The sequence below is a fragment of the Passer domesticus genome, chromosome Z, assembly GCF_036417665.1.
Source record: "Passer domesticus isolate bPasDom1 chromosome Z, bPasDom1.hap1, whole genome shotgun sequence".
Lineage (NCBI taxonomy): Eukaryota > Metazoa > Chordata > Aves > Passeriformes > Passeridae > Passer > Passer domesticus.
The window spans coordinates 80,770,249-80,794,205 of record NC_087512.1 but is presented as its reverse complement, the minus strand read 5'-3'; the positions used below and the strand labels follow the sequence as shown (position 1 = coordinate 80,794,205).

Sequence of the window (23,957 nt, the reverse complement as noted above, 5' to 3'; positions counted from 1 at the left end):
ACCGTTGAAGTTGGACGTGAAGCAGAAGACGTCGTAGCGGCTCTTGTCCTTGTCCCAGAACCCGTAGTTCCTGACTCCGGGCACGGTGTTCCTGCCCCCACAGGGCTCCCTGGGCTTGGTGATGGGGTACTGCACGGAGCCATCGCTGAGCCAGCCGGCGTTGCACCAGTCCAGCCCCGACCTCCAGGCGTCGTAGAGCTGGTCAAAGGAGGCCATCACCGAGTCCTGCTCCGCGCACGCCCGCTGCGCCTCGTGGAAGTTCAGGTTGTACCGCCCCAGCCGCGGGGAGTAGGGGAACACCACACCTGGAGCAGGGAGAGAGGAGGATTACCAGGCACTGAGACAGCAGGGAGAAGGGGAACAGGTTGGGCAGCCAGCAGGAAGAGGAATAAAGGGGTGGTAAAGGTTGGAGCTGTGGTGCATGGCAGCGCTGGTTATTTTTGGGGAAAAACGCCCCATCGGTGCAGCAACACTGGTTTTGGGAAGAGGTTAGGGCTGCTGCCTCACCTCTTCAGCTGTGCCAAGGAAAGTTTGGGTTAGATGTCAGAAAGAAATTTTTCACTGAAAGAGGATTGGGCACGGGAATGGGCTGCCCAGGCAGGTGGTGGAGTCACTATCCCTGGACTGGTTTAAAAAAACGACTGGATGTGGCACAGGGTGCCATGGTTTAGTTGATGAGGAGGTCATGGGTTGGACTAGATGGTCTTAAAGGTCTTTTCCAACCTAGTTCATTCTGTGATTCTGGGATTGATTCTGTGATTCTGTGATTCTGCGCTGCCTTACCTAGCTGGATCATCTCCCCATGGCCTCATCCCCTTCCCAAGGGGAATCCTGCCAGGTCTGCACGCTGCTCCCACCTGCACCTTGCTGTCACCAAGGTGGTCTCACTTCCCTGCTCTCACAGTGCTTAAGGAGGAGCAGAGCTAGCTGGAATTATGCAACTACATGTTTTTAACGGAAAATTTCCATTTATCCATTGTAAGGTCAATTTCTGGTTTTAAAAAGAGTCAAACCCTAGAATAGCTTTAATTTTTGAATTTGTTTGTTTGTTTGGGGTTATGTTTCTTTGCTCATTTTAATTTTGTTTGTTTGGGTGATTGTTTCTTTGCTTTGCTTTGTTTTGGAGTAGTTTTTTATGTTTTGGTGGTTTTTTTTGGTGTGTGTTTTTGTTTGTTGCTTGGTTTGTTTGGTGGAGGTTTTTTGTGTGGAATGGGAGTAGGGGAGTCCCTGGCAGCTATTTAGAAATAAGAAATTGTTGAATGAATCATTGAATTTCTATGAATTATGTCTTTGGAGTGATAGACATTAAGATGAAATATTTTGATCGACATAAAAGAGCATTGCGTTCTTTGCATGAGCCCTTGCCAAGAATTCCTGAGAGGTTCAACACAGTTGCTTTTTGTTTGCTTTTTGGTGTTTTTTGTTGTTGTTTGTTTTTATTTATTTTTAAATTTCACATTATTCCAGGAATGGGAATTTCTGATGTAACAACAGCGTTTTGAGGCTAATCTGGTAGGATGCTCAATTTTAGCACCCTGAGGTTTTAAAGCAGGAACATCTATGGGGAAATTAAGTCAGTGAAGTTGTGTGGGAGACTTTTCTGCTGGTTTTGGGCCTTTTGCCACCACTCAGGGAGGACAGGTTTCCTCTGGCACAGATGGTGGCACAGCCCTGGTGGGAAACCATGTGCGACACCACCCTCCCTCTCTGCCCCTACAGCACTGATGGCTCACCCTGAGACAGGGTCACTGTGCAAGGAGCATGGCCCTGCCAAATGCTCTGTCCCCTCCAGGGGACAAGGACACAGCCTGGTCCCCAAGCCCTGTCTGGTGCTCATCCCTGCCCAGACATGTACAGCAGAGAGACCTCACAACAGAGGACATCCAGGAGGGGCTGGGAAATGTGGGGACACCTCCAGGATGGTTTCAAAAGTGACGTGTAATCACAGTCACCACCCTTACCTGATACTTTTTTAAAAATTATTTTTCTGCTGCTTGTTTTATGGAAAATATCAGAAATTAAACATTGTTCCTGGGAGCGTGAAAGACGTTTCAGAAAGCACTGAAGAACCACCTCCCCACGTGGGTTTGATAAAGCAGAAAAGAGAGACTTGAAACAAAAGTTTGGATCAGACCACCCTAATCTTTGGCAGGGCTTAGAAACTTAACCCAGACCCAAATTTCACAGTTGGCTTTAGCCCAGTCTCATAATAAGCTGAAAGAAAATGGTATTCGAGAAGATCCAGCTCAGAATGTTTATCCTCAGACATCTCTGTAGAACCAAGAGCTGTAGGACTCAGGGGGACTGAAGACAAGATAACACATGAGCCAAAAACTTTCCACTGGTATAAATATCCACTTTTTACTTTTTTCCTGCTGTTGGATCCTCTTGCCTATAACAATTTCTTTGTCCTCAGGGCAGAATAGGAGAGAGAAATTACCCAGTGGTCAGGCAAGGCAGTCAACATGTGATGAAGCCACTCTTCTTTCAGAACATTCTAACCCATTTCTGTATCTATTCCACCAATTTCCTAAAGTCCCCTTGCTTCCTCTTCTCTCCCTCACCCTTTTGTCGTCCAAGTGTTATTTTTGTTTAACAAAATCTTTGCTATTACTAAACCTCAGTGACTTGGTCCAAGAAAATAAAGCATGCAAATGTAAACTTGGCAGGGTAATAATAAACAATATTTTGCTCTCCTTCATCAATTAGCTAGAGAGTCTGCTTCAGTTCTTTCCTTTTGAAAATCCTTTGTTAAAGCGCTTTTCTGTTATGTGATGTTCTGAACTGCAGTGCATGAATGTAGTATAACACAACATGTGTTAAATTCAACTTTATAAACAGGACACTGAAATGTTTCCTATTTTTCTGTTTCTCTGTTTTTCCTTCATCATATATTTGTTAAAATATATGATGAAGGAAAAAATATTGTTAAAAAATATTCATTCCTCATCAGTGCTAATGGATAGAAATATCACTGAGTATAATAAAAATTTAGCAAATGCAATAGGAATCCAAGCCTTTTAACTGTATTAGAAATCTAATACTTTTTAATTTTTTCAGAACTACATTTCCCCAGACAACAGACTCCTTTTCCAGTACATGTGTTTGATTTGCATATACATTAAAAAAACACCCTGCAAGTAGGAAAGATCAAGGTATAAACTTACATACTTCTAAAACCTGAGCAACAGCTAGTTGATAACTATTTAAACAGATTTGATTCCACGAGGTTTCCAAAATCACTTTTCAAAAGGGGCTAAACTGTGTATGTAAATGTGTTACAAATCTGAGTTTGACATTTTGGGACATAATGTTTTTACAACATAAATATGCACTAAACTGTAATATTAGCTTTGGGCTATATTTGAGCAGACTGCATAGAAGCTGATTTTTTGTGGGAGTTCATCTGCAGTACAAGCCTGCAACTGATTAGCATTAATTTCACCCTGCAGCTGGGGGTGGCCGGGGTGATTTTGCTGAGGAAAATGGACTGGGTATGTGCTTTGTACAGCTTTGAATTACCTTGCAATTTTGTTGATTATTTCCCCTTCATTTTCTTATCAAACCTCGCTGAAATTCATAGTGAGAGCTCAATACTCATCTCCCCTTTCTTTTACACTTTAGCAGTGCTGAGCTTTAGTTAATGGCAGGGCGTCTTCCTCAGTCCTGGACCTCACAAACCTGTCAGAGTATAATCCATCCCATCTGTTCCTGGATGGACAAAAGCTGTCCTGAGGCTCCTTGCTGTTCCCAAAGCACAGGCTGAGCCTCGATTTCTGACTCCAGCCCCGTCCTCTGCCACTAGACAAAACACCAGCTCCCAAACCTTAACAAATTCATTTTAAAAAAGGGAGGGAGGCAAAAACTTCCAGCCTCAGGAGGAGGTTGAAATCTGGTTACTTTGTGGGAAGGCAGAGCTGAGGAGCCTTAGCTTGACCTTGGTGATTCCAATCCCTGCTCGTGCAGAGGCTGAGTGGGGATATTAATTTCCATTCTAAGGAATCATGGTGTGGCTGCTCTCCCAAAGCCACAGGGTTCTCTGGAATAGGTTCTGCCCCCAGGGAAGGACCTCCCTGCTCCCAAAAGAGACAGGAAGAACTTGAGACACATCAGCTCAGCAGAGAATGAATCTGTCAGTGAGAAACGAGGGGATGCATGCACCTGTGACCAAGCAACTGCAGTTTAGAAAAATGGAAATTGGGATTTCTAGCAAAAATTGTTGTATTATATATCCTCCCCACAGGAACACTGGCATTTCTTTGGATTTCTCATTCAAATGAGCAAATGTACAACTCCTCCCCAGTTGCTGTGGCTTTTTTGGAGTGTATTTGTCTTTTTTGTATTTCAGAGTCTTATATGTACCTCTTATATGAACCCCTAAAATTCAGTGTAAGCAGGCACTTCACACACACTGTCAGTGCAAGGAAATGTAGCACTTACCCAGGACAACAAGGTGAGGAAATAACCTCAGAAAGCTAACTGCTGTAATGACTTTTGGGTGTTAATTAAGCCAGCACCAACCACAATTAGCAGTTTCAAGGGTATTGACACGTGGAAACAGAATATCACGAATTTCTGTTGATCCATATGGGGAAAAAAAACCAACCCTAAAACCCAAAAAAAGGAGGTCTTTTCACAGCCAGAGTAAAGAAATAGGTTTTCTTAAGTTTTAGGCAAAACTGGAAAGTGAGTTTTCTTGCAGCCAGTGCAAACATGAGGCAACAGTAGGGTTTGCCATTTACAGTACTGTAGGGTACAGTTTTATCCTGGCAGGTTCATACACTCAATGGCAAAATTTTCCATGCTGGATTCCTAAAATTCCATAAAAACTGGTGACGCCCTTATTTTCACAGAGTCTCCATTTTCCTTCCATTCAGATCTTTCAGATGTGTGATCATCCAGCCACTGGCTGCCAATCTCAGGTATAAATCTCTCTAAAAATGAAATTGAACCTTGAAATATTTTCCTCCCAGTGTCCCATAACTCTCAGTGGGGCTGCTTACTTCTAATCAATAAAAACACACTGATCTGGCCCAGGGCAGATTATTCCCTTGTATTTCTGCTTTCTAGATTTTATCAAAAATTTGGGGACTGTTGCCTTTCTCTGCAATTCTTAGCCTAATTACTCCAAAATTTTTTTGACACTTTACTTCTGTGTCGTCAATTTCAGACAACTTTTTAAACTTTTTGTTTCACCTGCATCATTCAGGGACCATTTCTTGGAGCATGTGCAACCAAAACCCTGTAACAGAAGGAATTACATTGGTCTGCCATGAGTTACTCTTGACAAACCTTTGGTTTTTGTACCAGGCACCCACAAAAACTGTGTCCTATAAAATCAGCTTTTCAGAGAGCAGAACAGATTAGCACACAGAGGATATTAGAAATATGTGGGTTTTTTGGTGTCTGTATGGATGGAACAGCAACACACAGAGGAAACAAATATGACATTATTGGGCTGAATCTGGTTTCTCCTGCTCTTGAGAGCATGGAGTTGATTTCCTGTTGGTTTCAACTCTGAATTCCCCATTGCTTACATCCAGCTGAAGACCAAATGAACAGATTAAAAAATGATTGTTTTGACAGTTTGAAAAAATTTGTTTATGTGAAGCTTATGGATCTGCTTGAGCTATTTTGAACTAAAGAGTCTGGTTTTGAAAGGGATGCTTGTGTTTTTTTTGTTTTTGTTTTTTTTTTTTTTTTTTTTTTTTTTTTGTTTGTTTGTTTTTTTTTTCTTTCTTGGACCAAAAGGCCAACATACCTCTAAGCAAGAACATGAATGCTGGTGGTTTTTGGTTCTTAGGGAGACACACAAAGAGTTAGGTTCTATCTGGAAGCTGCTTTCTACAGAGGTTTTTAATGATTTTATCCAGATCTTCAAATTCCCAATAGAATTGGATGTAAAAGGTAATTATTTTATAGCCTGTATTGCAACCTTATTGTGCTCAACTCTCATCTCCCTTTGAAGATAGAAAGTATTAAAAATAATTTAAATGGAGTTAAAGCCTGCCTTTGGCTGTTTAGCATTGTCCTATTTTCTCTGTCACCCTCCCCTAGTTCTCCTGCAGGGAGGGCACACAAAACCTGTGCCTGAGCAGCACCTGAGGGCTGGAGCCTGGGAGGCCAAACCCACAACCCTAGCACAGTGAGATTCATTACAGTGCCAGGTATTCATGAGGAAATAAACTAGCAAAGCACAAACATAAAGAAAATTTAGTGTAGGACCGTAAAAAGCTGCCGTAAATAAAATCTAGTGTAAGCTGAGAATTCTTTTTTTGCTCACAACTCGGACAACAATATCTGCCTGCTGTCACAGACCTTTTAATATATCAGCTTTTTGACTTTAGGGCACTGAACAAAGAGTGTAAAACTCATGATCCATATTTTATGGCAGGAGGAGAGTAAGGCCAGCTCAGAGGGAAGATGGTTTTGGTGATGAGGTTGGTTCTCCATAAAGAATATCCTGCTTTCCTCAGTACTTGACATTTCTTGCAGCTGCTGAGCCCAGACCAGCCCTTAGGCCAGTCCTGGTACTTCAGGCTGAAAACAGGATGGAAATCATGACATGATTTAGGACATGAACAGATCCCAAATCTGGTGGTTGTGGAAAACTGCAGTGGGTTCCAGTTCTGAGCTTTAGCTGGTGCTCAGCACAATCTCTCTGGTCTAGGGAAAAAAAATGCTGTGGTTCCAAATTAATATAAATTAAGAAAACCAGTCACAGAAATGTAAGGTATGTAGCAAATTCAGACTTACTCTAACTTCAGAGTTTTTTTTCCAAAGCTAAAAGTGCCCAGTTATTATGAATGGTTTATTTAATAACAACCCCAGGAGGCCTTTAAGGCTAGAAAAAAAATAAAATGCTATCACAGTGGGGGAAGAAAAAAGGTCCATTGAGGTTGAGGTCAAGAATTTTGGTATTGATACATGGCCATGGGTTTTGTACAGGGAGCTCACACGGGAGCCATCAGCTGCTTTGCTCTGCTCTTGGGCATTCCTGGGTGAAAATGGCTTTTTCCTGCTGCCAATTAACATCCTGAAGGCCACCACCTCAGGACATCAGGCTACTGATGCAAATCACTCCCACTGTGAGATTAACCTGATTCTTTACACCAGACTGTAGAATGTTAGAATGGGCTGATATATTTTAATTTTTGTCACAAATATTGTGGGGTTTTTTCCTTCCCTGGTCTCTTCTGCTTTGCTCAAATACATGAAATGGAATTTAATGCCAGAACTACATAAAGCTGCAAGGGTGTTGAAAAAATAACTACAGGGCCATGCAAACAGAGGAATATATTTCATCAGCTATATATCTCCACTGTAATACTATTATATTTTAATACTTATCTTTTTATTAGGAAACTTCAGAACTACTGGATTTAGTCAACACAAGCAGGGTTGACACTGAAACTCTCACCACTCTTATCTTACTTGAAAGGTTACATTTTACCATGAAGTTTTGCAAAGAAAATGCTCCTTCCAGTTTAAGAAACACCACCATGTCAGAAATGAACAGCCTTACACCTGTGCCATGTGTGTGACAAAAATCACTGTAAAGCCATTGTTCCTTATGTTAGCCAGACACTGTTTAAAATATATAAACTTTCATTTGAGAACAGGTTGGAACACAGTTGGCTGAAGAAATATGATTCCTCCTCTACTTATGAATTTCCTTATTTTGGAGGAGGGACCCTGACCTTGTACCCAAGGCTGGTGCTGTATTACAAAACAGCAAGAGTGAAAAAGGTAGAAAGTCTCCTTTTTTAAAAACAAATCTCCCTTGTGTCATTGCATGCAGCAAAGAAATGATTTCTCTTTGCTTTCCCACTGCAGCTTTAACCAAATCATGAATTTCAGGTGTGGATTTCTGCATGTGCACAAGCCTTTGTACCAAGCTTCAGGCAAACTTGCTCCACTTCCACGTCCATCAGCATCTCCCCTTCCCAGACACAGCAGGAAGCATTCACAACACAATTCCCTTGCTTTTAACAGCAGAAAAATAATGAACTTTTGCTGCAGAGGAAGCAAGAGCCTGGGCAGTGAGGAAAGCTGTTTCAGTCAGGTGAAGCTGAGGCTGCCAAGAGGAATTTTCTGCCTTTAGGGGCTGAGCAGCCCTTGCAGAGCCTACCCCAGTGGAGGGGAGGCCAAATACAGGAGAGCTTTTGGCCAGCACAGAGGAATAAAGAGCTCATTTCTGTCTTCACTCATAACTGCTTTAGAGAACTTAAGCTAAATATGTAAGCGTCCAGTTCTCTTTGTCACATAAGTTTGAAAAGAACAGGGTACATTCTTGTTAAAGATTAATTATGTGGGGTGGAACAACCTAAATGCACTACCCCATGGCATGGAAACTGGGCAGAGTTTTCCTGCAATCCCAAATGGGAAGTTTCTGTGGCCTCCAGCCAGGAATGGGAGAATAGACGTAAAGAAGTTAACCCATTATGTTTATCTGGTTCCAAGAACCACTCAGACATTCTTATTGCACGGGGTAGGTATCCTTTTTCCTTTTTCCATTTTCCCTTTTCCTTTTCCTTCTTTCCTTTTCCTTTTTTCCCCTTTTTTCCTTTTTTCCTTTTTCTCCTTTTTTTCCTTTTTTCCATTTTCCTTTTCCTTATTTCCTTTTTCCTTTTCCTTTTCCTTTTCCTTTTCCTTTTCCTTATTTCCTTTTCCTTTTCCCTTTCCCTTTACCCCTTTTCCCTTCCTCCTTTCCTCCTTTTCCCTTTCCCTTTTATTTCCCCCTTTTCCTTTCCCCTTTTTCTTTCCTCCTGCTCCTTCTCCTCCTCCTTTCCCCTTTTCTTCCTTTCTCCACTTTTCCCTTTTCCTTTTTCCCTCCTGTTTTTTTTCTTTTTCTCCCTTTCCCTACTTTCCCCTTTTCCTCTTTTCCTCCTTTTTTTTTTCTTTTTTGTCTCTTTCTACACTTTCTCTTTTCCTCTTTTTTTCTCTTTTTTCTCTCTCTTTTTTTCTTTCTTTCTCCTCTCCCTCTCTCAGGATCCCTCTGGTTACCCCAGAGCGATATACCCCTCTGGCACACACTTGCTGGTGAGTATAAGAGTCTGTGATATGAAACTTTTTGTTTACCTGTGCGTTCAGTGCAGTGCTTTGGGAAAAAAAAAAGAAAGGGTCAAACACTGTTTTATGTGTATTGAAACTCATAAAATGTGTCTGAATTGCATAAGAACTAAGGAAAGCTGAAATTTTGTCCTGTTTAAACCTGTTTCATTACTTTTTCACTCTACTGTTTTCAAGAGTAATGCTGAAGAAAATTATTAGACACAACATGTAGGAGTTATCCTGACAGGCAATATAAAAATCTAATTATAAGGCTGGAAAAATGCAAACCCACTGTCTCTGGATAACTACTGTAACTTTTTTTATCTTTAAAGGTACACTTGCATTTGCTTGATAATCTAAAATATCCCGAAGTTTGGTAGAATTGACACTGGGGGGAATTTGATATAATTTCACCTAGGTAAAAAGATGCAGCAGCTTCTGCAAAATGACAGGAGCAAATTAAAAACACATGGAGCTCTCAACACTGTGTTTGCTCATCCTTTCTTGGCTCCTCTCACCCCAGGCCTGGCTGGAATTTGGATACGCCGTAGGCTAGCAAAAGTTATAGTAGCCATGATGATGGTCCAATTTATGATTGTTGTCACGGGCTGCCGGGCCAAGATTCCCCAGAGCACAATGAATTCTGCTTCCTCAGCTTGCTGTTAGCAATGATAACACACAAAATCAGTGATAAGACAAAATCAGTGATAAGACAAAATCAGTGATAACACAATATCGCCAATAACACAACGTCAGCGGTAATGCAATGTCTGACAACACAAGATCAAAAGGAGGAAAGGAAAAAAGCAGGAATTCCCTAACACCACATCAATCCCACCCCAGTTGTGCCTCAGGGTGTCACCTACCTTCCAAATTGAGGGTCACCACTGCCGTGTCATCCTCCAGCCCTTCGATCACCTCGCACTTGTACCTGCCGTAGTCCTCCAGCCTGATGTTGGTGATGACGAGCGAGGCGTCGTTCTCGCTGCTCTCCCGCAGGGACACCCTGCCCTGGTAGCTCCCGTAGCTCTTCCTGTGGTGCCCCATGGCCACGAACACGTCCACTTCCTTGAGGTAATCGTAGGTGAGTTTGGTCCACTTGACGCGGATTTTGTGGGTTCCTGAGCCGGCGGTGGAGGTGTGCTCGTGGTAGAATTTGCATGGCAGTGTCACGTTGCCGCCGCGGTGGGAGAAGATTTTGGCTTGCTCTGCTACCACGAGGAGGCGGGGCCCGTTTTCTGTAGGATTTAAGGAGAAAAAGGTGAAAAAAAAACCCACATGCCCTCCAAGGATTGGTTTGCAGCCTTCCTTTTACAGGGTGTGGTCAATGGGTGGGGTGCCTTAAAAATGGGTGTGGTCAATGCTGTTGGTGCCTGAAGTTTCAGTTTTTGTGTTTTTCAGATCCTGTGCTGCTTCAGTGTGTAGCTCTGAGCTTCATATTGAGTGTTAGCAAGTTCTCCTCCCAGGGTTGGTAGACTCTTCCCTTGGAAAAGGATAAAAATTCCTTTTGGAAAAGGATAACAATTCCTTTTCCAGGTTGGCCAAAGACAACAGTTATAAGCTCCAAGCCCAAAAATTATAAACAAGTAAATTGAAGAGAGAAAAACAAGAAGGATGGGACCGCATAACCTAAAGCTGTAACTGGATAATTAACTGCAATGTGCACATGGAGCAGAGCTAATCCCAATGAGAGATCCCGTGAGCGCTCGTGCATTTTGGGACCATTTGGGTTCATCTTGGGTGCAGCCCTGGCTGGGCTCTGGTGCTGTCCAAGGTGGATCCATGGAGGAGATCCTTTTTAATAAATCCCTGCTTTATTCTTGAACTCTGTCCAGCCTCTGCTCTAGGTCAGCCTTCACAAGGCATCACCCGCTGCACCTGCAGGATCACCACCCTGCAATCATTTTGGACCTGTTCAGTAATAAGGTTTATGAACCAGTTGTAAATAATTATTTGCTCAGCTCAAAGCATCTCAGTGCCCCTCACACAGGCAGAGACCGTCCTATATTCATATTGTGTAAATAGATTTACAGAGTTGTATTGCTGATGAATGAATGCCACCACCCATAAAAGGCTCCAAAACACTTCCCATATTTTCCTTGTTCAACAGCTGTATATCAATGCTTTATGTTTTATTTTCATAACTCAATTTTTCTGGAGGGATTCTGCTTATTCAGGCAGCAGCACACAAACTCCTCACAGTCTGGGATGCAGAGAATCCCACTCACAAAGCAGAAAAACCATTTATGTATCAAACAGCACTATTTATGCTGACATGAAAAGTGTCAGCAAAAATCTAAAGTAGATATTTTAGGCATTTGTATTTGCATTTTATTCTAACTTTTGAGTATAAGTTCCTCTTCTGACCAGAGTAAGGAAGTCCAGTTGCTCTTCAAATGTAAAATCTGTTCCTCTGCTGCCCACCCTCTTCATCATCCCAATGTGGGTTTTCCTCATCTTTTTTTCTGACCTCCTTAAAACTTGTCACTGTTTTGTCTTTTAGATTTTGATCTCACTTTTCATGCAAGCCTGTATGTGAATGTCTCCTCTCCTCCTCACCCCAGGTTTCCTGCTTTCCTTCCCTCTAGTAGCAGATGTTGCCCTGTGAAATAATTTTGCTTAGGACAGTCAGCTGGGGCAGGTGCTCAGCTCCAGCCCTGAGTCTCTGGGGATTTTACAGCCTGTGCTGCCTTGAGAAAACCCTGGAAAATGCAGATTTCATGTGCTAGTCAGCAGACATGCCCAAAAGTGAGAGTTTTGCCTCCTTTCAGTGTCTCTTGCTGCGTTCCTTGTGTGAAGTTTGCAAAACTGATTGAGCAAGCTCAGTGCTCCCATTGGGTTTTTTGTCCTTGACCCCCAAAAACCCCCAATAAATCACCAGCTCTCTGGGGAAGCACCACCGACCTCACTCTGCACTCACAGGCTGTGAAAAGAGACTTTTCAGTCCCCTGTGCATCTTCAGCAAGTTGATGTGGCTGCCCAAAAATGTGATTGCCCACTCTGAAGCCCAACCTGGCTCTCTCTAGATCCAGCAGAATCTGCGGGTGAGCTCCCAAAAAACACAGAGGCTGCTGAGAGGATGGCCCTGTGAAGGCTAGCAGCAATTTTCTGGGTTGGTTCAGAAAAAAAAATTGATGGAAAAATGTCATCAGCCAGGGAGATGTGGGTGGCTGGAGGATGCAGAGCTCTCCATGGAATGTCCATCCCACCCCTCCAGCTGTCTGCCCACGGCACTGCAGGAATCTCTGGTGTGTCCACAGCGTGAGGGGTCTGCAGGGAGACTTTTGGATCTCTTCAGACAGTCCCAGGCTCCTGGATGAAAAGAAATCTCTGCCCAAACTGCAGCCCCAGCTGGATTTCCCTTTCTTCCCGCTACTGCACTGAGCTGCACCCCAGGGAATGCAGAATTTTGTGTTTATGCAAACATCTCTGAGGGTGGTAACTGCAAATGTGCATCTGCTTGGGGAAAACAGGTTTCCCAAAGGTACAGCTCTTTGCTGGGAGGTGCTGTGTCCTTTTGCTGCACCCTGCACAGCTCAGGGCTCAGCTTGCTCAAGAACGAGCAAATTTGAGTGCTGCAAGGGTGAGAGACCTTCCTGCCTGGTGAAAAACCAAAGCTGCAGAGCAGGTGGCCTACAGCCCCTTTGAAATGATGTTCTTTTTCACTGCCCTCCTTTCCAGAGGCTCAGGGATGCTCCAATAATCCATCTTCCCCCTTCCCAAGGAGAGCATCCAAGGAGAGAGGTGATCTGAGGCAAGGCACCATGGAAAGCTTTACCAGCAGTTTCCACAGGAGGAGGAGGAGGAGGAGAAGGAGGAAAGTGAAGACAGCCAGCACAGCTTGTCTGCAAATTTTCCTGTTTCCTTTGGGGACAAAGAGGTTCCACAGTCCTCTGTCCACCTTGGGAGGAGAAATGTTATGCTTTGGGGTGGTTATTACCAAGAAATCTGATTCAGAGCTCAGCTATGTTGGGCCTTTACTACTTAAATAGTCAAGTTAATAAATATTAGCAGAAAGGACTGGGGCAGGAGGGAGGCTGTGACTCAGTCAATGCTCACTCTTTCTAACAACTGTGTCTGTGCCAGCAGGGCCTGGAGGCTTGCCCAGAGCACTGTCACCTCTGACTCCAGCATCAGCATCCCAATCTGGGGATGTTCCTCCCTGCTGGCAGCCTCCCACCTCCTCTGGCCCTCTGCAGCAGCCAGACCTGAGTCTGGGGAGTTGTAAAATGCAGAGGGGGTGGTAAACTGGGAAGGGAAAGGGGAAAGGAGAAAGGGAAAAGGAAAAAGGAAAGAGGAAAGAAAAAAAAAGGGGGAAAAAAAAAGAAAGGAAAAATGAAAGAGAAAAGGAAAGAAAAAAAAAGCAAAGGGAAAAAGAATGGGAAAAGGAAAGGAAAAAATGAAGTGAAAGAGGAAAGGAAAAAAAAGGAAAGAGCAGAGGAGAGGAAAGAGGAATGGAAACGGGAAGGGAAGGGAAGGGAAGGGAAGGGAAGGGAAGGGAAGGGAAGGGAAGGGAAGGGAAGGGAAGGGAAGGGAAGGGAAGGGAAGGGAAGGGAAGGGAAGGGAAGGGAAGGGAAGGGAAGGGAAGGGAAGGGAAGGGAAGGGAAGGGAAGGGAAGGGAAGGGAAGGGAAGGGAAGGGAAGGGAAGGGAAGGGAAGGGAAGGGAAGGGAGGGGAGGGGAGGGGAGGGGAGGGGAGGGGAGGGGAGGGGAGGGGAGGGGAGAGGAAAAAGAAAAAGAAAAAGAAAAAGAAAAAGAAAAAGAAAGGAAAACATGGTTTTTCTCATCCTGGAATATCTCCTTTAACCATGGAGATTCCAAGGGAGATGTGGCACCTGAAATGTGCCTCCACCCACAAGTTTTGCAAAAGCCACTTTTTTTTTTTACAGAAAATGGGATGATGTGTCCTTCTCACAGTGAAAGACAGTGGGACAGGAAATTACATTTCTGCTGCTGCTTCTCCCAGATCCGGGAGAGGAGGAAGGACCTCTGGCTTTCGAGGAAAAGCAGATGTCAGACTGGGGAATGAGGCACAGCTTGGGCTAGAAGACATGAAGGCAGCAGGGACTTGGGATTGAAAATGAGATGGCAGGGGTTTGGCAAGAGTCCTAGAGGTCTTCATTATCCAGTAGCCAGTGAGAGCCAGGGCCAAATCTACCTAAACTGCACATTTTTGGGACTGTGGCAGAATGAATGGTCTCAGTCTTCTGGGAGCTGACAAATTTAAAAAAAAAAAAAAAAAAAAAAGCCAAATCCCCAAGAAACCAAACAGAGAGCAAAGCAGAATTCCTTCATTTAAAATACGTGATTGCCCCTGGTTTTACTGTTGTGAAACTGAGCTCAAAGGAGCAATGCATTTTTATTCCTGGGTTATCTTAGTGAAGCAAGGGCTGATCTGTTGTGAAACAGTGATGGGAGATGGAGGAAACACTGGTTTGAAGGGTGGGGGCTCCCTGGCTGCTCCCCTCATGGGCATTCTGACAAGGCTGGTCCTTGTAAATAAAATTATTTCTGTCTCTAAATGGCAGGAATATCTGGAATGTGGCTGCAAGAAGGGAAAGGATGGGACAGCAAATGTGGTCACGGAGCCCAGGGTGTCACCTGAGGAGGAAAAAATTCTTCCTTCCACTTCCAGAACTGCTTCCTTCAGAAATGGCAACAGAGAACTTGTGAGGTGAACAAAGAACTGTAAACTCTGAAACCCCTGGACTGGAGAGGGTTTAACCTTCATCAATGAGTTGTCCTTGCAAACAGCACAGTTTGGATCTTGGGACAGGCTGGGGACAAGGTCACACGTGTCACTCCTGAGCCTCAGATGGTGGAAAAGCAGAGCTGGGCATCTCCCAGCTGCTCCTTCTGCTGGGGACAGAGGTGGCAACAGCCTGGTGCTCTGCTCTCAGCTCCAAAGGCAGAATTGGGATGAGAAAGATTTCCCAGGTGGGGCTTTCCACCCTTGCAGGCACATTTTGCTTGGTCAGGCAGGCAGCAGCCAAGCTGTTAGCACTGAACCAGGCCCCACTGGTGACTAATTTGCAGTGTTTTTTCCACTCCTGCTTCCCTGCTACTGATTCTGACAGATTGTGGCCTTTTGCTAATCCTCTTGGAGCAGTTAGAAGGATGACAAAGGCAGCACAGAGAACAGAATTTGTCCAGGACAGAACACGGCTCTGGGAGCTGCTTTCCCCAAGCTTCAGGGAAAAACTGCCTGACAGAAGTGAAAACTCACTTAAAAAGTTGAATTTTGGTCTGGCTTTGCTGTATCTCAGCAGTGCCAAATATACTATGAACTGCGAGGGAAAGGATATTTTGCTTTGTCCATTTCTAGTGGACAATGTGTGATGTCCATTTGAAGGACAGCAAGGGGGACTTGCTCTATTGGAGCTCTCACTTCACTCTCACCTGCTGCCTTGTTGGTTTACCTCCAAATTTTACTGCTGGACATGTTTTAAGGCTTGTTTGTCTTTTAGTTTTGGGCTGATTGTTGGGTTATGTAGTGAATTTTTAATTTTTTTTTGTTTCTGGGTTTTTTTTGTTGTTTGGTTTTTGTTTTGTTTGTTTTTGTTTGTTTGTTTGGGTTTTTTGAGTTTTGTGGGGTTGGGTTTTTTTTTTTGGGATTTTTTTGGATTTTTTTTTGGGGGGGTGGGGCGTGTGTGTATGTTTTAATTATAATTTTACTGTGGGTTTTTCTCCTCGTTTTCTTATTTTTCTCTCTTAACTGGGTTCTGCACACCAGAATGATGGCAAGCCAGCCTTGGAGGGCCAAGGACACAGTGTGGGGCAGAGAGGATGAGTCACACCACAGCCCTTGGCAAACAGCTTTATCTGCTTCATCCACCAGGAGTATCCACAATCTTGTGCTGAGCTGGCCACAGAAATTGATTATTCCAGCATTTTCATGGAATGCCTCACAAAGTGACAGTGGAGGAAAAGATGTGCATTTTTACAGACGGGAAAAACAAAACCATAAGCCAGGGATGGTATTACAGAAGTGTTTTGTCAGATAAATTCATGTGTTCCCTAAATGTTCCACACTGTTAGCAAGCTTAATATTATCCTGTGCCATTATGTTTTAAATAAACAGAGTTGTTTCTGGCTTTCCTGTAGTGTTTCCAGGGACTTGAGCTCGTGCTAAAATACCCTCACTCTTCCCACAGCAGTGGCAAGTTGTTACTTTCAATTTTTTAAAAAAATCTAAAATGTTACTTAAAATTAATAAATAATTTCTGTGACAACAGTGGCTCCCGTTTCCTGTATTATCTAGAGAAGTGCATTATTGATGAACTAATATATGGGTGTATCACTCAAAGAACACTGAGGAAAAGCAAGAGGGAGAATCACAAACACATTTTGCACATAGTGAACATTTTTTATAAATGTATTTTAACTAAGTACCTTTTTACTTCTGTTATTGGAAAAAAAAAAGATGGAAAATCTTTTATATATCATCTGTAAGCCTGGTAAAATATGTGTTTTTTTGGCTCAAGAACTAATGCAGTTTTGCTGTGTCATGAGAAAGAAAAGGCAAGGATCCACCTCCTGTGTTCCTGCCTCTGAGCAGACAGGATAGAACACCCCCAACACACTCCTCTTAAGTTTTGATATAAAATTGGTAAGATAAATCTTACTTAGAAGCCTCAGTTTCCAAATAATAGTACAGCTGAAAATGCATGGTTTGTATACGGCAGAGAAGAAATCTGTCTTTGTAAAAAAGACATTACAAGGCTGAGATAAAACATTTTTCAGCTGATTCCATCTCCTCAGCGTGAGTAACACGTTGTGGGGAGATTGTTAAAGAGGACATATTAACTCAGGTTTAGGTTTCTAGGAGACCTAAGAGCATATAAAACCATCAGGGAAATAACAAACTTCATCTCTTCTAAATTATTGCCTTAAATGACTTCTAAGTGTGTTTTGCTTGGGTGTAGATAAATTTCATGGAGATCAGGTGTCACAGAGCAGAAATCAAGGCAAAGTCTCTGCACTCCTCCCTCACAGAAGTAAATCTTCATGGGTGGCATGAGGACTGTTTGACAAAACCAAAATATTACACAGAAACCACATGGAGCCCTTCCAGTCCCTTAATCACCCCTAAATGCTATTTATAAATATGGAATTCCACTGACGTAACCAGCAAAGGCAAATTGATGATTTAAATTCATGTTCCACGTGAACCCTTGTGTTTCTGTAATAATATATTTTTTTTAATAACCCGAATATCCTGGCACCCATCAAGGTCTGCTGCAGAAGATGCCTTCAAGGAGAGCACAAATTTATTTTCATTTTTGCTTTTGTTTTTGTAATTTGGGGAGAGGGGGATTTTTTTATTATTTTTGGGTTTTTTGGTGGAATTTCTGGAGGTGAAATTTCTGCTCTCTCCTGACTTTTCTGTCCCCTGCAGCTGCACCAGGCCATGATCTGAGGAGGGAAGCAGGTTGTGTGGAAATCAAAGAAACAGCTCAATTGCAGCAAGAGGCAGCAAAATGCATCGTGGCACCATCAAAATTTTCCTGAATGGCAAAACAAAAGGGCAAGGAAAGAAAAACCAAAAAAAAGCCAAACGTAAAGTAGAAAACACAAAGGCAAGGAAATGGAAAGAAATGTCAGTGTCATGGAAAATGGAAAAATGCAGAAAGGTGGAAAGAAGGAAAGAAGTCAAATGTAAAGTAGAAAAGCATGAAGATAATCAAGATTATCTTGAGCAGATAAGACTTAGTGTAAAAGGTCAGATGAGCAGTGCATTTAATCTTTTATCATGTTTTGGGTTGGCTCAGAAGCTCTGTTCAGATTCTTCATTCAAATGAAGTGCTGACTTCATTTGAAGGAAAAGAAGTGGAGTGTAAATAAAACTGGAGAATAGGTTGATCAAAGATGTTGTTTTTGGTTAATTGATTTAACTAATTTGTGTGTGCTTAAGGGTTTTTTGGTTGTTTGTTTGTTTGCTCCAATGGTGCAGCATTTAAATTTTTCTGTTCATTCTATGTTGAAATATTTTTCAGGTATGCATAAATAAATCTGTGCAGAGATCTTGATAGGTAAAGGGGTGCACACTTGCACCTCAAACACAGCAAAATGAATATGAATATGAATTTATTACATTCAGAGGAAAGCTAAAATGTTAAATTTGATGCTCCACGAACCAAACTTTGTGTTCCCATCTCTGCCTTTTCTTGCACTTCTACAACCTGACCAAACTGGAATAAAATCAAAGCTCCCCTTAAGTAATTAACTCAGGAATTACTGTGGTGGCTTAGTCAACTCTGATTATTTTTCAGAGCAGCTACACCCAAGGGAATGCCCTTACCTCTGAGGGGAGCTCTGTCTTTTTTTGGATAATTGTCAGTGAGCAGCTCAGAGAGATGGACAAAGTGAGCACTGAAAGGAGCCATCCTCTCTCAAAAGTCAGAGAGGCTTTGCAGGTATTCAGGAGAAAAATCTGACTTTCTAATTACGTTGCTGTGCTGGGGGCAATGTTGTTTTCTTCTGGTGTGGGGACTCTTCAGCCCCATCTTTACACTCACCAGATTATTTAATTTATGGTTGTGGCTTTTTCTGAAGAGTGAAACTGGTGTCTCCCTGAGGCACACGGGGTTTTTCTGGGGTGTGAGGTTTCTGTGTTTTTTTTTTGTTTTTTATCCCCAAAAGTGAGACTGGAATGACAAACTACCAGAGGAAGGGGATAAGGTCAAGCAGCCTGGATAAAAGAGCGGCCTGACCAAAACCATGAAATCCACCACAGGCCTCAGCAAAGAAAATAAAGCCACAGAAGACATAAAATGCAGCTTTTAATATAAATATAAATGTTATAAATTTATGAGTTTTGTGCATAGTGGAATAAAACTAAAGGAGAAGAAAATTATATATAAAAAGCAATTGGGACATAGGAAATAGACTGAAAACACTGTGAAAAGTAGGGAGGTAAAACTGTCTTGCAGATGAGAAATTTTGTTCAAGTCTGAATTAACTGTATTAACCAACAAGGAGAGAACCAGGAGCTGGAACTGACACTGTCAGCAGGAGCAGAGCTGCTGATGAAACCAGCAAATCATTTCCAGAGAAAAACTGAAATATTTAAAAGAGAACATAGACACAGAACAACGTCTACTGCAGTGTTAGAGACTGGGAAATTGCTTAGTAAAAAATAAAGAAAAATCTCTTTTCCAGAGAGTGGACATTTGAAAGACAGACCTCTGTGTCCATGAAAGCAAAGTGTAATTGCAGAACAATAACAATTTATGAAACATTCTTTGTTCTGGTTGACAAATATTGAGTTTAAGGAGAATGTCACTGATGGAGTGGCAGAAAATTGGTGTACCCAGGCCTACTAGTGCTGGTGTGGCCTCACCTGTCACTTTAGGACAGCACCAGGTGTTTCTGGACAGCAGCAAAATAACAAATTCATGTAAAGAAAGTAATTCAACCATTAGCCAGTAAATTAGTCTGACCTCAGCAGCAAACAGGACTTCAGAGCAAATTTTGAGGGAAAGTTGTTGAGCAACAGGAATAGAGTCAGTACTAAAAAGAGGGATAAGGTTAAGCAGATATTTTCCAAAGAAAGAGCGATCTGATATCAGGTATGTAACAAAAACAAATGTATAAGGCTGAGGAATGTGATGTATCATTTGCTTGGACTTCAGGGAATTGAATGATATGGAAAAAAAAATATAAAAAGGCCAGTGAATTGCCTTCAATACAATGTCTCTAATATTTCCACTAATTTTACCTTATAAAGTAATTGTGTCTTTAGGATAAATAAAAAAAATTTCCATTTGGTTTGTTAAGCAGCACTGAAGGGAGGAGAGTGGCCATTTAAAATCTTTGAAGAAAGAAGGGTGGAAAAAGTAACACTTAATGCTGAATGCAAAACTCATCTTTTTGAGGTCTACTGTGAATAATTATTGATATAGATCTTGCAGTTGTTAATTTAAAGTGGCAGTGAGGGAGACTGACTGCTAAATACTGCCTGTCACCACAGACTATTGATCAGCACTGCAGCACAGCTGGGAGCAGAAAATTTGGCCCAAGGTCTGAAGAACAAAGCATTGTTAACTGGAAAACAGAAATACTGAGGCCAAACGAGGATTTTATCTGGAATAAAGTCCTGGCTGGGTGCACTCAAGGAGTAAGAATTCAGATGAGAACCAGTGTAAAGATGAATTCCTGATGTTAACAGGATACACAATTAGGGCAGAAATCAGGAGGTGATGCACTTGGAGAAGAATTTGAAGGAGCACACTCAGACGGTAGCTGTGGGGATATGGTGCTATTGATGTTTTAAAGTGAACCTCAAAGAAGAAAAAATATTATTGGAAGCCAAAGAACAGCAGCATTAGAAGCATAAGACCATAAAATAAATGTGGAGGATTAGGAGGGTGTTTCCCATATCAGAAAAGTAGGGTGCAGAACATTTTTGCAGTAAGAAGACCTGAAACCCAGCTTTTAAACAAATAAAACTCATCCTACAGGAGGTTACATGATGTAAAGAATGGAGAATATAACACAGTTTCCTCAGGAAATCCCTTTCACACCTTCTGTAATTCCAAGGCATTCCCAGGCATGCAATCCTGGCAGAGTTTAGCCACACATCTCCTGGATTTCAGCTGTGGAGAGGGATGCTGGATTTGTTAATGGGATGAAAAAAAACTGCCTGAACATCTTCTACAGTGTTCCCTGATCTCCATCCCATCTCCAGGTGTAGATTTTTTATCTTTTTTGTTTTGTTTTGTTTTTTTCAGCACTGGGCAGAGAGGGATCCCAGCCCTGGTGGGATTCCACAATGCAGGGAGGAATGGCAAAAATCAGAAGCAAAAATGCCACGTCCCCATCGGTTTCAGTCTCTTTTATTTGGGGTCTGCCTGTGCATTTCAGAGCCTGAACCAGCTGGAGGACAGGGCTTGTGGTAGAGCTCAAATTTAAATCTTTATCCAGCTCTCCCTCAAGGAATGAACTCCTGAGGTAGAGGTGAGATTTCACAGGGAGGGAGAAGGGTTCACCTTGAAACTTCTGTCAGCTTTGAACTGTTTGGGTTAGTAACAATTGGCATGTATAACTGCTGAATTTTAGTACAGTTCTGGATATCACACTAATTTCATTTTCCAAAAAAGCCAGGCTCAGAGACAAAAAGCTGCATTATAAAAGCAGTCTCATAAGCATATACAAAATATATGCTTACTAGACATAGATGTCTGATAAATTTGTCCTGGGAAACAAGTGCTGATCATCTCAGAGCAGTGATAGGTCCTCATTTTACATTTGATAACACATTCCTTTGACCTTCAGGCTGAGTCTCCTCAGAGGGGGAGCAGCTCTCTGCTGCTCCTTGCCTGACCTTGACAATCCCTGTTTTAACAGGTACAGGGTGCCTTTAACTTCTGTGCCTCTCCCGTGGACTCCTGAACGTTCAGCCCTTCCTGGTACCCTGCTCTAGCCTGGCAATTAATATTTACACAAACAGCACAGTTTTTGGCTGTTGAGAGAAATAAATCAAAGTTTAGAAAGAGAGAGAGGGAGTGAGGCAGAGAGAGGAGGGGCAGTAATTCTGCATTTCTTAATTTTGCAACATTAATTTCAGCCGGGCTCAGGGAAGGTAGGGGTGAAAGGAGGAAAATCCCTGTTCATTCTGCCTGTCCTCCCTGCATAAACCCCCTGATTCTTTTTATGCAGGATAACCCTCAGTGACTGAAGCTGGGACTGAAAAAAACAGCTGCATTGTGCTGCAGGCTCAAATCCTGCCACAGCTAAAATCTCTGGGACTCAAACATGAACCAAATAGGATTCTGCAGAAGGCCAGGATAATATTTAGTCTGAATTAAAGGTATGAGGAAAGGCACATTTCTTTCAGGGTAAGTTACATTTTTGGTTTTTTTACTGGTTTACGTTGCCCAGTTATGATCTCTGATGTGCTGAGCTTTTTAAAGTAAACCACAGCAATAAATATCTGTGCTGTGGAGAACTGTGTATGGCAGACCTCTTAAAATCAAATCTATTCTACAATAAACTGAAGTATTTCAACCCACTGCAGTTGTTTATTACTTTAAGATGCATGCTTTTTTCCTTTATCTTAAATCTGTACTTTACTTACTAACCTTTGCAAGGTTGTGACTAAGTGCTATTAAACAGTGCAACTTTCTTTTTTTGGCTTTTCTTAGGAGAAATAATAATGCAACAGAACCAGAAGAGAGAACATTTGGTCACCAGTAATACAAATATTTAAAAAACAGTGTGACAGCATTAAAAAAAAAAAAAAAAAAAGAAGTAAATTAAGGTTCATTAAGCACATTATTCTGTTTCCCTTAGCAATATGAAGATATTGGTATTTTCTCACTTATTTCCTTACCTTGAATGTGAACAATTCTTTCATGCTCCAGACTGGAGTTGCCAGGGTGAGGTTCAGCCCAACAGGCAGAGATCAGCACCAGAAAAAGTAGAGTCTTCATCTTTACAGCCAAAAGAATCTTCTTCACTGTAAGGGCATCACAAACAAAGAGGATTGTGAATTTTTTTTTTTTAACCTTTTACAGTGTTGCACTGCACAACTTGTTAGAGCAGTGATCTTATGAAGATTTGTTTTGTTTTTTGGTTTTTTTTTTTTTTTTTTTTTTTTTTTTCAAATGTATTGAACCCACTCAGCTGGCAGAAGTTACAACAGCTGCTAATTTTTTAGCCATGGATATTGGACCACTTAATTGTGGACTTTAACTAAGTGAAACTGGCAATCCATATTTAACTCTGCCTATGCAGAAATGCAACAAGAAAACAAAAAAAGGAAAGTGCACAGACCAATATTCCTAAGCCAAACTCCTTGCAAGACCACACACAAGCAGTACCTTTGTTTCAAAAGAGGTTCTGGTGTACTTTTGATTTTCCAGACCTTTTCTGGGTCTGGTCTGCAAGTACAATTAAAACAATCAAAGCTCTATCACTGTATCTGTATCCACTGCGTGATGCAATCTGCTGGTGATAGGTTTTCAAGATTAAAACAATCTTCTTGTAGGTTTTGGCATTTCAATGAAGTCTGCAGCTTGACTTAGCAGTCAGGGTGGCAAATTTGCCTGAGCTAAGCAGTAAAGATGACAAAACACTTATTAATCTGACTAAGGAAGATCAATTTTACCTCAGATCCACTTACCATTTTAAACAAAAAAATGCCTCAACACACAATGAAATGTTTGAAACCATGCACAAAGTAGGTTAGAGTTGAATATGCTACCACTGCAGTTGCCCTGATTGATTTTTCATTCATTTCCACCTAGAATGCTGACGCACTGACTGAGTGTGCCAGGTAGGGTCTCTGCAGTCAGCAGAGCTCAGCGCTGCAGGGAAAATCTCTGCCAGCCTCTGAGAAGTAATTAGGCAAATGAGGACCTGAAATAGAAAAGGAGGCATAAAACACAAGAGGTTTTCTGTGGAGGGTTTGGGCTGCTGTTGTGTTTCGTGGCTGTGGTTTTTGTGAATCTGATCCCTTGAAATAAAAGGGAGCTATTTCCCAACTTTGCCTTTAAAGAGAGTAGGATTCCCCCTTCCCATATCAAAGAGTAGTGGCGTAATTAATATGATTTTTTTTCTCAAATGCACAGAGATAAATCTTTCCTCCTTTTTTTTTCCTCCATCAGAGCTAGAAACACATAAAATTTACAGAGTACTCAGTCAAAACCAGGGTCTAGGTGTGAGTTCTGAAAGCAATCCCCTACCCCCAAACAGACCCCAGCCCTGAAGTGCTCCAAGTCCAGATCTAAACGCTGTAACCTGAACCAGCCTCTGCTAGAGACTGAAATGCAGAAATGCTATTGCCATTTTCCCACATCAGAACATGCACGTTTACTTGCCTGCCCTTCCATTTCTTCACAGCCAGCCTGGGTGGGAGCTCAAAACCAGCTCAGCATCCCTGAATCCTTCCTGTGGAGTGCCT

The 23,957-nt window shown here is 42.2% G+C and overlaps 1 protein-coding gene across 1 annotated transcript in view; it reads right to left on the bottom strand.

Moving 5' to 3' along the window:
- HAPLN1 (hyaluronan and proteoglycan link protein 1) overlaps positions 1–23,957 on the bottom strand; it is a 37,451-nt gene that overhangs the window by 11,963 nt on the left and 1,531 nt on the right. Inside the window, exons 2-5 of the mRNA XM_064404300.1 lie at positions 23,875–23,955; positions 22,386–22,511; positions 9,921–10,292; positions 3–305 (exon numbers count right to left, since the gene is read on the bottom strand). Coding sequence (XP_064260370.1) covers positions 3–305; positions 9,921–10,292; positions 22,386–22,485 — 775 coding nt within the window. The 5' untranslated portion in view covers positions 22,486–22,511; positions 23,875–23,955. The remainder of the gene's footprint in view (positions 1–2; positions 306–9,920; positions 10,293–22,385; positions 22,512–23,874; positions 23,956–23,957) is intronic.